The 17361-nt window shown below is 38.6% G+C and overlaps 1 protein-coding gene across 4 annotated transcripts in view; it reads right to left on the reverse strand.

Annotated features, from left to right (window-relative positions):
- Nucleotides 1–17361, reverse strand: part of MYO1B (myosin IB) — a 112687-nt gene that overhangs the window by 13715 nt on the left and 81611 nt on the right. For 2 of the 4 annotated variants that reach the window (XM_027737479.2, XM_027737478.2), the window contains 11 exons: nt 16635–16739; nt 15052–15114; nt 14123–14323; nt 11625–11851; nt 11214–11414; nt 10074–10167; nt 9485–9634; nt 7288–7356; nt 5542–5628; nt 5148–5234; nt 2358–2444 (listed from right to left, as the gene is read on the reverse strand). In XM_027737479.2, the coding sequence (XP_027593280.1) occupies nt 2358–2444; nt 5148–5234; nt 5542–5628; nt 7288–7356; nt 9485–9634; nt 10074–10167; nt 11214–11414; nt 11625–11851; nt 14123–14323; nt 15052–15114; nt 16635–16739 (1371 nt within the window). The remainder of the gene's footprint in view (nt 1–2357; nt 2445–5147; nt 5235–5541; nt 5629–7287; nt 7357–9484; nt 9635–10073; nt 10168–11213; nt 11415–11624; nt 11852–14122; nt 14324–15051; nt 15115–16634; nt 16740–17361) is intronic. The other 2 variants (XM_027737483.2, XM_027737482.2) reach the window with 1 other exon arrangement.

Here is a 17361-nt window from a genome sequence, read left to right on the forward strand (position 1 = left end):
ACAGGTTTGCAGTTTTATGTGACTCCCAGGTTCACATCAAGTCAACTGAAACATCCCCCAACTCTTTTTTTCATAGTTTGGCACAGTCTGCAACACCTATTATGAGTTTTGGGCAAAACCCAGGGAAAACATTGTGGCTTTGCATAATTCACCCCACAGCAAAATTTAGTGGTTTTAGCTAACTCGCTATGTGTTGATGGATTCTCTGTAACCAGAAAATAAAGGGAAACCCACAGAATAAAATCCCACATCAACTTACAGAAAAACAATTTCCTTGGCTTACCTTGGCACCCCTTCCACCCCATGATGACTGTCATGCATTTTAAAGTAAGCCAGCATTTGGAAAGCAAGAATCTGTCACCATTTTGGGATTAAAAACACCCCACAGGTAAACAGGTTTTGCTTGATTATGCATTAAGGTGCATCAACAAAACTGGCAGCATTCAGCTGTCATCATTCTATGCAAATTCAGCACAGAACTTTTTCCTCCTTTCCTTGTAAGAAAAATTATTAGAGTTCTTATTCACTCATTTTCTGCCAGGTTTAGTTCTCTGTAATTAGTGTACATACTTTATTACTTATTCAGGGATGGAAATTACCACACTCAAAGCCACTCCAACCACAATCATTCCAAATCTCACCATGTTCTCAGAGTCTCTCTATAACGATCTTGCTTTATATTATTCTTTGTAAGCTGCAAGGTGTGCAAATTAATTTGGAACAAAGGGACTAATATACACCCACACATCCTATTGGTGCTGCAAGGAAGCTGCAAAGCAAGCACTGAGAAATGCAAGCTGCTCCAGAAAAGCCTAAATCTGCAAACTACCACAAATGCTATTAAAATCTACTTATCATACAATTAAAAAAAAAAAGAAAAAAAAACCCAACAAAAAAAACAACAAACCAATAAAATCCTCAACAATTAATGGTTTAATCTCAATCATTTGTATCAGCTTTAAATCTTCAGCTTTATATGTCATGGGTGAAAATACTTTGCCATCAAATTACCTGTGCTAACAGTGATGTATTGGAATGACAGACTATGGCTGTATTCAGAAAAATCTGCGTATTTCAGGTGTGATAGAAATTGGAAATGCCACTTATATTATTTAACAAATACATTGAAAACCACACCACAGACAGGCAGAAACATATTCCTGCTGTAATGCTCTGTAAATGTTTTGCATTCATCAGCTTTCATTTAAATGTTGCTGCTTGATATAAAACGGCCTTTGAGTTTTCAGGAGGGACATATTCTTGTTTTAAAATCATAAAAACAGACCCACTTTGGCAGTAGTACCTGAAGTGTGAAAATGTGATTCTGATCTGCAGAATGACTTCTTAAAATGGCTCCTTTGTATATTCCAGCTCTGGTTTCCATGTATGTATTGTAATGCCCTTTTTTTTTTTTTAAATACAAATCAACATGCATTATATACAATTCTATGTTTTCTAACTATTTTTCTCATTTCATCATTGTTCGGATGAATATAAGGATATGAGAGCTGAACTTTACTCTGTATTATCACATCAATTGTTCCTTTTATATTTCTGTAGTCTACAATATCCCTATTAGCAGAAGGCACTCCCAGCCAAACAAAACTGATTCAGATTTCCGCAGCTCTTCAGGACTGCATCTGTAAAACTGTGTTATGTAAATCGTTTGGGCACAGACCTGAAACCTCTCAAGATGCCATTTTCATAGTCTATTTACAGAGCAGAACTACGTTTTTCCAGATTACAGATGTGTTTTCTTTTGCCAACCAGTCCTTGAAAGCAAGGGGTGGAAAACAGAAGACTTTTGTACATCTCAATTTTTCTGGGAATTCATGGCTGTCACAAGGTATAGGTAACTGCATGCAATGCCACGCCCTAAAAAGGCTGCTGGATGCAACAGGACCTTTCATCAGCTTTACACTGTGCCCTCGACACTGGGGTCAGGGGTCTAACGTGAACAGCAGCGAGAGTCAGACATCTTCACCCCACTTCCCATTCAAACAAGTAGAGGTCACAATAAGAAAATACATCCTTGTAATCTATACAGATAGGACCCTTGCCAATGTAGGTCAGGTTTTTTAAGTCAACAACTGTAATAGAGTCCTTTAATCTGACATTTGTCTTTCACTTGAAAACTGCAATTCCTGATGTGGCAAAAAACACCCGATGCCTGAATGCTGCTGTAAATGAGGCATTTTCAGCTTACGAATTTTTCAGCAAAGTCCATGACAAAATTAAACAATGGAATTCTCTGTAAAAAAACATCCCTACTCGTGAGCCCACACAACTGCTTGAGTTAGTAAGATGCCACGCTTTATTGAGTTCACGTTGACAGATGGGAGTGTTTGAGAAAGTACCTTCAGTCCAAGCCAGTAAGCCCAAATGACTGCAACAGCATGCTTACGCCTAGCCTCCTCCTTCAAGCGTTTCAACTCCCTTCGAGCCTAAAAGGTTTAGATAGTGAACAAAAGAGACAGCCCGATGCAGGTAGCACATCAACCAGGAAACGGCCTCTCCCAAACAAAACAGCCAACTTAACAACCAAGGGATAAAAAGATGGAAGAACAGCATTCAACCTTTAACACCCGAGGTGTCAGTGTGAATTGGTGTGAAGCCACACAGAAGGTCAAAAAAGCTTCCGCTGCTGTTTAAGTGGCATGTACAGGTAAGAATTTTGTCTGACCTATTACTATCAGCATTCCCCTCCTCCTCTTCTGTGCACAACTCCCAGTCAGTGGTAAGAATCCCGTAACTCGATTCTAATCGGAGAGCTTTGCCTGCAGTTTCATGATCAAAATGATGCGTATGCAAATCAAGACTTACCAAAATCTCACTACCTAGTCACTTCTTTCACTGGCAAGTGCCTGGGCAGAACAGAATCAGCTCTGAAACCACGTATGTCACGATGACTTTCCAGCATTGTAATGAGAGCTTTTATTCTGGAGGTTATTTTTTATTTTGACCTTCATCTATTTAAAAAAAAAAAATTCTCCAGCCTGGTAAATGATGTCTAACTATGGAATTAAGGGGTAGAAGCCCCCAAACCTAGTGCATTCCTCATGTACAAAGAGGGAGGCACCTACCTACCTTTCATAAATAAATCATTCCATCTTAGGAAAGCAATGCACAAAGTGTTCTAACCACAGAGGCATGTGTGGGCAACCTAACAGAATGCCACATTTTAGGAGGTATCAGTACTATCTGATGACAACGTTCAAGTAAAAGAAAGAGTTCCAGCATTACAGGCTCAGTCACGGCAGCTCTCCCCATATATCTGCACTTGTCAAGTTACAAGTTATCAGACTTGTGCAGCACAGTTCCAGCCTGTGCCAGTCACGCTCCTCTGATACAGCTGGAAAGGTTAATGTGTGTTAGATGTAGACTCTAAGATTACACTCATCTGCTGGGAAGGAAAGCTCCTACTACACAGCAATCTAAAAACAAGAACTATGCAAAGCTAAGTGTTTGCCTATCTTGTGAAAAGGAAGGAAACTTGAGTACTTGAGGCTCACTCTTGGGTTTTTTTGTTGGTTTTGGGGGTGGTTTTTTTGTAAAGCAAGTGATTTCTGATGATAACTTCTAGAAACTTTTGTTCCACAGATTCCTCTGGAAAAAGATAAAGCATCACACCAATAAGAAGTCGTCTCTCTTATCAGAGACTAATTGTTTTTCAAATATTAATTCAATTTAGATTATCATCTTTAGATATATATATATTATTATACTTCAACTATTTATATTTAAGGAATAAGGAGACAATTTTTCATTAAATTCCTGTGAGCCAATTGATAAAAATAATTACTAAAGCCATGTTAAAAATTGTCCAAATCTACTAAACATTTCTATGAGGAGCTTTAACAGAGTTAACACTATTGCATCCACTTTCTGGAGGCATCTTTTAATTCTAAAGAACATCTTAAACCTAGGAAAATAAATATCAATTCTGCAGTACTGAGCGATTTTTTGGTGAAAGGAACTCTGGTTAAAAATAAATTCTCAATGTATTGTGCTTAAACGAATGTAGAGGAAGCAGTGTGTCTGTCGAATTGTACAGTTACCTAAACACCAACCTAGAAGTGAAAAGTTCCAGAGGCTCTCTAGTATGAAGGAAATTTTGTACATGCTTGTTTGGATTCACAGGGCTGCCATTTCACTAGAAATCTAATAGATTTATATCAAAATAGCCAAGGTCAAACTCAGCATTATACTCCAGATGTAATTTGAGCACATTTCTCCTTCTAGTTGGCAAGGTGTTCTGACATCTGCCCCCTAACTTAAATAATAACTGAAAAATATTTTAAATTTAATATATTTACTCAATATGGTTTGCCACTAAATTAGGAATTTACTAATTGAAACCAATACATTTTTGACCTCTAGTGAGCAGCATTTCAAATGTTCACATAACCCACAACTACAGGCTGGGGATTAGCAAGAATCTTTCAGTGGGACTTTGCTTTTGAAAACAAACAGCTGATGCTGGAATTCCTGGGATTTTTCTAGGGCTGTAAGTTTAGAATTGCAAACTAACATCATTTTCTGCTAAAAGATCAGCTCATAAAATTGTGCTTTACTTGTACTTACTGAAATTTTCTTACTGGTTCAAATCACAGTCAGAGAATCAATTAAACCAATTAAAACTAAAATTTAAAAAAATAGTGTTGTTTTGAACTTGTAGATGAAGACTGTGCATGATGCAGATTATACAGCCTGGTGAAAATCTCAATTGGATCACTAACACAGTGTCACTGAAAGCACTTGTTGGGGGCTGGGGGGGAAGACACCAAAAAACCCCGACCTTCTCTCCCCCCACAAATCATGCTTTGCATATTCACATATAGTTAAATGCATTCCCTAATTTGAGAATACTGTAGTCTAGTCATTTTTAATCTAGTCTAATGGCTTGTTAGTGCAAATCTTTACTTGGTTGCCATGCAAAGAATTTCCTACTCTACAAAAAAAAACTGGCATACAGAATGCTATCAGATTTATTAAGGGTGGCATGAATGGAAATGGAAGGAATCGATGATCATGCTCTATTATTTAAGAGTGAATTGTATTAGTCGTTAATTCTCACTATTTAGTACTAATTAAATGTTGATATTGTTGGGTAATGAAGGGTGGCATGTGATTTGTGCATGAAGTACCTTATATCCAAGCCAGCAAGCCCAAATAACAGCAATAGCATGTTTATTTCTAGCCTCCTCTTTCAGTCGTCTCAGTTCCCCTCGTGCCTGTGATGCATTTGAAAATAGGATATAGAGAAGCTTAGGAAAGAAAAGGTTACTGCAAGTTCCCACTGGTGCAAGAAAGAAAGAAAGAAAACCAGTCACTACAAACAGCAAATATTAAAGCGTGTCCCAGCTTCCCAGGCTGCGGTAGCTAAAACGTGTTAGCAGCAAAGAGAAACCAAAAAAAAAAAACCAGTATAAGCAGTAAGAGCAGTTTAAGCCACTGCAAATATTCACAGATAACCATCCTGAAGGGCCTTCTTCATTCCATACAGGGACATTTAAAGGCAGTTTATTGCCCTGTTCTCACCTGGGTACCGTGCCAATAGGCGGCAATTATCGTGGCAGCCTCATTACAGCGCTTCAGATGCTTAAGTTCCCGAAGAAGTTTCCGAGCCTGTAGACAATTGAAAACATTATTTTACTGATTTTTATGATTCTAAACTAAGGCACTGCAACCCGTAAATCTAGGCAAAACCAAAAAACAACACCTCCAAATCCTCAAACAAATACTGTCACAAATGGCACACAGCATAACATCTGGTGTTCTAGGGAGGATCCTGTGCACGTGAGAGAGCTTGGGACTGGCATTTCAGGGCATCTTAATTCAATGTTTAGTTTTCTCCCAGATTTGCTGCATTATTTGAGATATCTATATGTCTGTTTGCACAATGGCAACAATACTTCTTCTCCACACCGCAAATGTCTTACCCACTTAGACTGCAATAAAGAATAAATCACAAGTAAATTGCCTGACTTTAGGTCACACTAAAGGCTGCTGTCATACCAGGCTTTCATGCACAGTAATGCTTCTGCAAAAGAGCTTGTTCTCCAATGGCAAACAGAAAACCATAACTCAAGATGATGCTTTTAACCCAGTTTTCTTCAAACAACACTCATGGGAAAAGACAGCACATCAATAGAAAGACCAAAAGGATATTTTTAACTCATTTAAACAAAATAATAAAGACAAAGTAAAAATCAAGAAAAATAGCAAAATCAAATTACTCTAGCTTATTCCTGGCAAACTTTAAAGCCTTCCAGGCAGGAGAGGGCTGTTTACACCAATAGCTAGAAACTGCAGCCCCTTCCCTGTCTGACAGGAAGGAAACTGGCTCCAGAACTAAAGGCAGTTCTCTATTCCTTAAATAGAGGGGACAGACACCTTTATAGCAGGGTAGAGAAGAGTTAATAAGAAAACAGAGGAGCCCAAGGTCATTTTTTCTGAAGCTGGACAGACACGCTTGCTTTGAGCACTGTGGCTGCTTTCATGTGAGCTGTTAACCTCATTTTTACCTCTTATTAAAGCATCACTCCTTAAATCTCTACAGTGGCTGCAGAATTATCCCTTCACAAAGTACAAACCTCTCAGAGAAGAAGCAAAGTTATAGCAAATCGAAGCAGAGGACAAGCCAATAGCAAATAACTACTTGTTCAACATTTACACTCCTCTTCTTAGCAGACAGAGGAGAATTGAACACTTCATCCAAGTAACATACTGCCTGGACAATCCAAACTCTTTATTTTAAACCGGCTTTCAATTTTTTTTATTCTCTGAGAATCCTGTTAACGGTAAAATAACTGTCAATCACAACTTATTTCTTAGCAAATCATTCCAATGCTACCATTTGCATAAGACCAGTGGCAGAGTCCCAGAGCATCCTGCTTTGGAGCTGCTGGGTTGCCTGATTAGCATGTACCTACGTATGCTCTGATCACCAGACTCACTTAATCACACTCAAGCCCCTGAAAAGAGGCCTCCTCTCTCTAAATTCTTTGGCAGAAGATGCCTCAAGGATAACCCAGTAGATTAGTGTGGTCCCAGAATTCCACTTGCAGTGTTGGCAGGGATTTATAGCCCCGGAAGCAAATGCAGATGTCCCAAACTCACCTCTTCTACAGCAAACATGAGTGCTTAACAATGGCTACAGCACACCCACAGCTCCATGGATAGAAGGCACAAAAGGCAGGAGTCTCAGAGCATTTGGAATGTGTTTTCTGACCTGCTCCTTACCTCATCACACAGAGACAGCTGCAGCAGTAACAGGAAACTCACCTTCCATCCTCTGATGTAGGACTGTACTATGATAGCTGAACTCTTTATCTTCTGATACCTTTTTTGTTGCTGTATTGGAAATAAATACGTGATGCTTAGAACAGAATATTGCAACTGTAAAATACTGCGTAGTAAACATTTCATTACTAACATTTGACAATACGCTTCAGGATAAATGTAAAAAGTGAACGACTTTTGACCGAGCAGATCAGAGTGTAGATTCTGTGTTCAACTCGAGGGGAAACAAAGCACACCAACAATGCTGCATGGACAATGTCACTCTCTGTTTACAGAAACACTAAGTTCATGGTCAGCAGCACAAATGCAGATTAAATGCTAACAGTAACAGCTTTATTTGTCTTTCCCACCACCAGAGTAGCACACAAACTGTCACAAATGCTCAGGTTTGTTGGCTAAGCTTTTTACCACCTTTTCATAAGACTTACGCTGTTCCTGTTACCCGCAGACCCTTTATTATACCAAATGCTGATGATAACTTAGGAACAGGAAAAAACCAAAACCGTGGATTCCTGAATGAAATGCTGGAGTATTATTCAAGTACGCTAGTCTGAACAATAAATTCCCTGGACAGGCAAACATTTTCCTTCTAAAAAGCTCAGTTCCCCAGTAGTCCAGTGTTTAGCGTAATACTAAGTTTGATCCACTTCGTAACAAGGCTTTTATACTTTTTATACGCTCAGTCCACTTGATGACAGTCAACTTCTCTGTGAGGAAGCTGGAGAGAATCTGCTCTAGGCCACATTCATGCCATGACTGACGTCTGTCATGCCTTGCAAGGGGACAGACAGGCAAGTGTCTGCAGATCCTTGAGTCAAGCCTCCGGCACAAGGAGTTGTCAAAAAGCTTTTTTCATGCAAGGGATTAATTACAGAACCTTCCAGAGCACAGTGCCTAACAGTCATGTTGGGTTTAGGAGAATGGTGCCTCCCATCTACATGAAGAGGCTGAGGAGATGTCTTTATCATCACCTGTAACTAATAAGACAATTGCTGCCATGTCTCACCAGTGACCCAATAAAGGTTTACAGCTAAAACATCCACAGTGCTTGGTCATGTATTTGTTTTCATTTCTTCATATTTAAAGCTGCACCAATCTAGCTGCAGTAACTCCATTTTAAATTGATTAAGATTTCATGAGATCATAATGAAGCCATATGGGCACAATGCAATTCTGTAACGATGTGGTTTGCAGAAGTGGTGCATTCAATCACACAACTTCAGAGAGAAGAGTTTTTACAATAAAAAAGCATTTATTCATACTTTTTCCAAATTATCTATATTTCCCTTTAATTATCCAAGAGAAGTGAACCAAATAGTAATGGCTTTCAAGATGACAAACAGAAGTGCTTGTCAACTGAAAAACAGATTGTCAACTCTGCAACATGTAGTTTAAGAAGAGTTTTTTCCATATTTTATCAAGCTTTCTGATATGCTTGTGCTATTCTCTAACAATAACAAAATGCAGCTGAGATGTTTAAGAATGGGTTTCAAATTTAAAAACAAATAAATCTGTTTTATCATATAAGTCAATATTATTTAGTAACTGAGAAAAGGACATGGAAGAGTCGTATAACAGGGCTGTTCAGTTCATGGAACAGAACATCCAGTCCACAGACAGATTTGATACTGCTTTAGAACTGTATCAATAATGATACTGAATTAAAAGTCTTAGGAGTTATAATTAAAATAAATCCCTGGGATCCTCCAAAGCAGCATTCTTGAGCCTCAAATGCAAAGGTTCCAAATAAGGCAAAAATACAAAAAGGCTTAGGAATGACTGAATTCCACAGAACTGCACATGTATACTACTGAACATTTTTTACACATTAACCATATGTTTTGAAAGCACTGTAAATGTCAGGCAGCACAGCATTTTAGATGAATGAAAAAGACTGTTCCCAGCTGGGCCACAGAAATCAAAATCCTGATCTCCCAGAGTTAAAAGACTCTGGTGAGCTTTTTAATTCTTTAAGAGCAAGCACAATGTAAACACTTAATAGTAGTCTATAGAAATTATCTTTAACAGTCTTTATTCACACTATTGGTACCTAAATATTAACATAAAATTGAATTCTTTCAACACCTCTCCATATTTATCAAGGAAAAACATCCTATGAAAGTTAGATGTATTAAACTATGAAAAGAACCCCCCATATTTAGTAAGGATAGTATCTTACTGCGTATCTCCTGACCCAGGAAGCAATCACAATCTGGCTTTTTTTCATTAACAAGAAGCGAGTACGGCACTTCCAACCTCTATAAATCTTTTCAATCAGAGTAGCCAAGTCCTCCAGCCGCTGCTTTCTCAGATCTTCTAGTTTGAAGAGCTGGGGGGGGTGGTAGGGTTTTGTTTGATATTAGAAGAAAAAGAGCAGGAAGGAAGAGACAAGGAAAAAAAAAACCATAAGCACAGATACTGTAAGAGAAGTCTCTTCTTTACTTAAGTCCCCTCTCAGACACATTTTATTTTATTTATCTCCAGAGCTATAAGCAGATACACCAAGATTTGTGGCAGATGCACTGTCACAACTCAGTGCATAAAAGTTACAATAAATTAAGGCTGACAGCTGTTGTAGAGTCTTGATTCACACCGATTTTAATGGGTCTTACATTAAAAAGCTCCTTTTTAAATGCTACATTCACAGCGATATATCAAAGCACTGTAGGCAGAAGAATCTGTAGGAACCAGGTAGTGAATGATGCAGCTCATAACAGGCTGTCCTCATGAGAGAGGGCTGGATTTTGCAGAAGACATTTTTCACTTACTGTTCTTGGGTTGCGGATGAATATCTTTGATCTACCAAACGAAAATTCCTCTTCAGGGATTCCCAATTCATCAAACAGCACCTCTACTCCAGCCCTAAGAAGGAGAAAATGAGCTTAACAAACATGACCCCCAGCGCTGAAACTTCTCAGTTTACATATTCACAGCTTAATTCATGGAAAGTAAAGGAAAGCATATTTTAAACCCTTAAATAATGCTTGACATAAGAAGATTGAAAACTTAACTCATTTACTCACTGGTTATTTAGCTAAAGGCAAGAATAATCACTGCAAAGATTCAGAAAAATTTGATGAAATAAGAGCAATTTTTATTTTACAGCATCAGCAATGGCCTATTTTTTCCTCTTACATCTATAATTATTTTACTTAAAAGGAAAAGAAAAGAAAAAGGAAGGGCTCTCACACTTATGTCAAAATGTGGAACACAGACTGACAAGTTTGACAAATGCTAGTGTTCCACTCTTACCAAATGCATTTTATGAACATTAACAGAAAAGAGGAGAGAGGAATTTTGCAGATCTTTGCAATGATTATTACAATGCTATTGTTATCACTGCTGCACTTCCACCATTATCTTGATAACCTAAAGATTTAAAAACCTAAAGATTTAAATTGCAGCTAAAGATGTTAATCTATTATGAAAGAAATTTAAATCATGCTATTGGTGGTCACACGCAAAAAGAATTATTAGAAGCTTATTTGCCTACCCCGGACATTATTTGCAAAAATACGTGTGAATACTATGCAATTTAAAAGTATATATTTAAAACAATTGATTTGCAAGAGGTATTATCTCCTAAGTGTTCCCCAATCACTATGTAAAATCATTCTTGAAAGGACAGAGGAAGACTGTATGGCTGTCTCCAAGGAAATGAGTGCTCCTACACTTTGAAAGTTGGTTATTAAAGGTAGAGTGCCCTCCTGATCATTCCAGACTCCTAGTAATTTTGATTCCACTCCAGTATCCTTTGCTCTCTCTCTCACCTTTTCTTTCAGACCCAAATCAATAAAGGCTGCAATATATTCATTTTTCAATGTATGCAAAACATTTAAAAAAAACCCAGAACACATGGAAGACAGCAATTTCACTCAGGACATGTAAGAATGCTGCTGTTTACCCACCTGGCTGGCCCTCTCCAGTGGGGCCATGTCTGCTTACAGAGCATTTTGTACCTTTCCAGGCAAGGCTCGTACGCCTGCCTGAACGCGTAACCCGCCCTTCTGACCCGGACGTTCTCCAGGAGACCGAGGTAGCGGATCTGGTGACACACCAGGGCATCATTGAAAATGTGTGCAGCCTTTTTGTCATTAGGCTTAATGCACCTGGAAAAGGAAAACGAAAAGGGACACTCCTTTGCAGCACTGTACACGTCAACAACTGTTCTTGTGAGTATAAGCCATAAATTTCAATAGTATAAGCAATAAATTTCTCGTGAGTATAAGCCATAAATTTCTTGATATCCTTGGATATCAAGACTTTTTTTAAGTTCACCAAAAAAATTCACCAAAAAGCTTTGCCATAGGGTAATTTACCTGATATAGTTTGGATTTTTTGTCTGGAGATTTTTCATCAGGGTAGCAACTGAAGCCTTGAACTGTGAACCCGCTGTTGGTGGTCTCTTTAGATTGATCTTAGCAGGGTTACCTTCTGGGAACAATGCTTTGATGAGAGAGTGGTTGGCCTTCCACATGGCCTGGGAGAGGTCACGGTACAGAAGATCATTATTTTTATCAACAAATCCTTCCACCTGGTACATAACCTGAAAAATAGAGAAGAGTCTCATCAGAGCAGGTTTTGAACTATAACATAGGCCAGTTCAAAATTGACCCAAGAAATTAATTTCTCCCTCTTTCTCACTATCCAAACCAAACAAAAGACATTTCAGCTCTCTTTTTAAATGTGACATTTGGAAGACTTTTTGTTGGATAGAATTTCTGCGAACATGCTACCTGAGAAAGATGAATTTTCTCATACTGCTAACAGTTCCCTGGGCTGATCAATTCTGGTTTCTGAAAGGGGACAAACCCTTCTTACATGGTAACTGATAAACCACCACCTGCCATACTCCAAACCAATCTCTTTTTTATGGTTGACAAAAGGTTTTCTCCCTCTCTTTCGACTCACAACAGCAAAAATACCTTTTCCTTTCAAATTACTAATGCTTACATTATTTGCCTAACTGAAACACAATATGAAATATCACCTCTTGCTATTGCAGCAGCAAGCAGCTCACTGTGCAATCCTCAGGGGACTGTTATTTTAAAGGACTTCTTCCAGGAAAGCAGTCCAACAACAACAAGCACGAACACAAAGGTCTGACCTGCAGCTGGAGACCCAGGAGGCATCCAGGGGAACTTCACGCAGATCTCGGATTGCTACTGGCTTTTTTAATTTTTGAGGGTAGGAAACTTATTTGATTAACTGTGACAAGTCATCTGGCTGGTAATACAGATTCTTCAGCTTCGTGATTTCTCAGTTCTGCATAGATATGTACTATGTACACAGAATACCGAACAAAACTAGCACTGACATAGCCATATTTTACACAACAGCAAGTCAGTGGGAACTCAGGCAGCATTTTACTTCGGAGAACATGTTTCTGGTTCCGACAGGTGTAGTAAATGCCACTACTGAAAAAAACCTGTTCGTATGAACTTACTTATATTTCATAAAAGGAGGGTCAAACTTTTGTTGTCCAGTGACTAGATCAAAATGTTCTCAGATGAGGATGGAAAAACAACATTCCTCCCAAAATAGGAGGAATTCACTGGCTGCCCTGCTGGGTAAGAGAATGCCCATAACAATCAAGGATCCTCAGTGTCTGCTAAGGCACAGTTTGTGTGCAGTCCTTCCCAAAGTACTGGGGTATTTTCAATTCAGTTTGAATTTTGACAACCAAAGAAATACCTGTGTATTAATCCCTGTGAGATTATATGCAGTTACAAAATCTTCCTGGTAAATACATAATGTTAAATTAATGAATGGTTGCCTCAAATACTGAAAGTCTGATATTTCCAGAACTATTTTGACTGAGCAAACTGTTGAGCTATTCAAAATTGTAAGATTGAGAAAATATTAAAAAGTATTAAGCAGTCCAAGGGAAATGAAAAACTTTCCAAATACTCTCTGCTCTGTGAAATTATCACTTCAGCAGATTCAGACAAGAGGTATAACTGTAACCCTACTTTTACTTTTGAATTTTTTTTTTAAAAATTGTCTTCACTCAACCAATTTAATTATTTTGATTTTCATTAATAAAAAGTCATAATGAACTACACATTGAAAGCTGTCAGACTCATATTTATTCATATTGCTTATTTTGTTAAAAACAAATACTTTTGCAAGCCCTCTGTAGAGCTTTCTCTTCCATCTGCTTAAACACACAAGAGTATCAAACTCAGTTCCTTCAAACGTACAAAACTCCACTTTCTCAACAACATGACTAAGGACTGCAGCTACTTCAGTGACAAGGAGCATGTCCTCCAAAATATGTTGCCTTCAAATTTGCATGAATTTTTCTCATTGTAATCAATGTTTTCTTTCCAGAGAGAAGCAGCAGCACTAAAGCACATGATGAAAATAGAGAACTGGCCCCGATTTTCAGCTAGAGCAGCAGGACTTTGTACAAGGGCATGTAGTGATAGGACAAAGGGTAATGGCTTTACACTGACAGAAGGCTGGTTTAGATCAGATATCAGGAGGAAATTCTTTAGTGTGAGGGTGGTGAGACACTGGAGAGAGCTGCCCAGAGAAGCTGTGGATGCCTCAACCCCGGAATTGTTAAAGGCCAGGTTGGATGGAGCTCTCAGCAACCTGGTCTAGTGGAAGGTGTCCCTGCCCATGGCAGGGAGGTTGGAACTGGATACTCTTTAAGATCCCTTCCAGCCCCAACCATTGTATGACTTCTGAAAACCTTCCAGCCCAAATCCCAAACCTTAGGCTTAAGACAGAAACGATTAAGACAGGTCTGGATTTTTTAATCAGCCACAGCAGCCCCCACACACCACGTACTCCCTGCTTCACCAGGTACCTTGCCAGCGTAATGCTGAATCCTGAAGCAGCTGTGGGGCAAGGAGGTGTCATTGAGGAACCGGGAGCACTTGCTCATCCTGCTCTCAAAATGCTGGTGAGTGGCACAGACTTGGTTCAGTTTTTCTAAAAAGGTGTCATCAGTAACAGTTCCTGGTCTCAGGCATTCTTCGTCCAGCATGGCCAGGATTCCAGTTTGGTTCTGAAGTTTCAAGACAAGAGCTTTAGTACTTATTTCCATCACATTCCATCAGGGCATAAAAAGGAGACCGTTCTCCTGTTTGATCTCTGCTACCCAGAAAAACATTCTTCAAGCCACCTCAAAGCTTGGCTCTCTTCCTAATGACCATTTCCAACAGATTTTTAGCACCTGCATTTTTGAAAGACTGCTAACGAATCTTGAAATTCACACTGAAGTTTTGTGCCATTTACTCAGACTGCAGAAACTCCAATTTAACTGAAAGTAGCCAGTTTATGTGTAAAACCATCATATATTTCATGTTAATGGTTAAAAACTGTTCTTTTTTTGCTACACTAAGTCCATAGGAAGTCCTCTTATTAGTTACAAGTACTTTCTGTACCTCAAGCAATCAGTAACATGCCATTGAGTTTCTAGTTTTCATACAAAAAGAAATGTTATTTACAATGTAGCATGTGATATCTGTTGTAAACAGCAGTAAATGCAAACATTTAAGAGTTGTTTAGTTTGGGTATTTTTTTCCATAGGTGATGCTGAATATTTCTAAAAAAGTAACTGTAGCTTTACAGAACACCTTTTTAGTAAAATAAACTTTTACCGTACAAAGTAAGATGAATAATACGACAAATGTCTTGTTTCATAAAATTATAGTGTGTGAGGATGCATGCAGACTTAACAGATAAATTAAATCCATGCACTAACATTCAGAGATATTCTTGAATACAACTTACATTTTCTATTAGGTCACAAATTATAGCATTGTTGAAATATTCAATATTAGTCCATTCAATCCCCTATTAAAAAAAGAAATCATTATATGAATAGGAAAACAATCAAGGGAGTTCTTCCTCTAGGCAATTAAAATTATATTCCAGCTAACAAGGTTACTACTTTCAAACTTAATTCTATGCGCTTACCAACAATTTTATTTTTTAAGAAATGTAATCATCTACTACTAACATTATCTGTGCAAAATGACTGTCCTTGAGTGGCTGCCAAACTTGTTCTCCATTCCTTTCCCCCACCCGTGTCAGCTTCCCATGCACTCCCCTGGCTCCAGGCCAGGCTCCTCCCACCCAGCAACATGCTGCCCACGCTCCCACTGCTTAGAAGGAAATCATCCAGTTTCACTGCGAGCATCTGAGACCAAAATTTCAAAGTTCTTAGTTGCTGGGTTTTTTGTTTGGTTTTTTTTTGTTTTGTTTTGGTTTTTTTTTTTTTAAATAGGAGGAAGAAAGAGGGCTAAATTTAGATGAGACCATTTGAAAAATCCAGGGTCTGGCTGTTGTTCAGATATTTTTAATATCCTTTTTTCAAATATCAGCAATAAAATTTCCAGGATGAGATGCCAATGCATCACGAGGTAACACTCATAGGCCAAAGGACTGAAAGAAGGAAAATACTAATTTCATTCTCAATTTGCACTCTGCGGTACTTCTTACAGTTCAGTTTTTTTCAGAGCATTTGAAATATCATTCAAGAACCAAACTGCAGTAATGATGGTTCACCACTGAATGCAAAAAGAAAAAAGACAGGCTGAAATTTCACGTTATCCTCAGGATTATAAGGCAGGAACTTTATGTAATTTTTAAGCATGTTTATACAGCAAAATGGTATCCATTCAGTTTGAGTACAGGCAGCGTATGCCAGTTTTTACAGCTGCAAGTTGGTGTGTTGTCTGAGCTCTGTATATCACGTGGAATACTGCTAAAACCTATTAAAACTTCAGCTTGATGTTCACTCACAGAATAACATCAAACACAGAGTTCGGACCCCAAAGGACATCTTAAATGTACCCACAAAGCTCACACAGCTCCCTTCAACACTTAACTGAAAGAAAACCAGAACCAGAACTCTATTTGTAGTTTCTTTCATGTTGCATGCAATTGTTTTAGCCAGCCAACTCCCTTTGAAAAAGGACTGGCTGTGGCTGCTGTTGAGGTGCTTCCCAGAAGTGTCTGGGTAATCCAAAACACAGACTGTAGGGTAATGGCACTAATACCAGAAAGTGATATTAGTCTTCTAATAAATTAATTAGTCCTTGCTCAGAACTGCCAGTCATTGTTGCCAATGCATGAATAAGAGTTGGGTCTGGTTTTTACCTGGAGGACTCATAATGTGCAACAAAGCCCAAACCAGCATTTTTTGCTTAATGGAACTAACCACATAGCCCTACACAAACATGCTCCATGCCAGTCCTTTGGTCAAAAAGTGACTCTGCTCCCTGAAAGGTGGTTCCAGCCTGCATGCCTGTTTGTCTTTACAGGGACAACAGAAAGAGGAGAGGATAAGGAAAGATCCACTCAAGTATTACCTCTCGGATGTACTCCTCCTGCTCTTCTTTGAGGGTAAGTTCAATGAAGATCTGTTGCAACTTCTCATTACAGTAGTTGATAATGAATTGCTCAAAGCTGTTGTCCTGTCAGATAAAACATGTTTGTGTTTGCTGTTTTGTAAACACCCTGGAACTCAGCTGGAGTAAGTTACTGCAGCAGATGCAAGTCAACAAGCTGCTGCATTAACTACTCCTTCCAGTTTTGTGATGTGATGGTTGGAGTAATATTTGATTGAGATCATGATTAGTTTGGAAATTCTAGACCAAATCCTTCCCTGAAGCTCCCTCCATTGGGAGGGACAAAATCTTCTGTAGGTTTTATTCATGATGTCTGCACATCGATTCCTTGGAATAAATCATAAGGGCACCTGTGGTGTCAGGGGATAAACAACAGAGGTTTTGCCTGCACTGATCTGTCCCCACATGTAAAATGTAGTCCCCAGAGGGTCTGATAAATAAAATTATAATGATAGCATTAGCTCTTCTCCACTCAGTAGCCAATAGAGTATCCTATTTCACTACAGACTGAGGCTCAAACTGCTATTCCAGTTGCAGCTGAGCCTGGGTTAAGAGATTATTGGCTCTAAAGGTCAACCCACCTCCTCCCTGCCAACAAACCGCTCATGTAATTGCCCCTTGAAATGATGGGAAACAAATGAACTTCATCAACCAAAAATCCTCTAAAAGGCTAATGCATATAAAACTG

This window comes from Pipra filicauda, unplaced genomic scaffold, assembly GCF_003945595.2.
Source record: "Pipra filicauda isolate LSUMZ 115617 unplaced genomic scaffold, ASM394559v2 scaffold149_size4050908_pilon, whole genome shotgun sequence".
Classification (NCBI taxonomy): Eukaryota; Metazoa; Chordata; class Aves; order Passeriformes; family Pipridae; genus Pipra; species Pipra filicauda.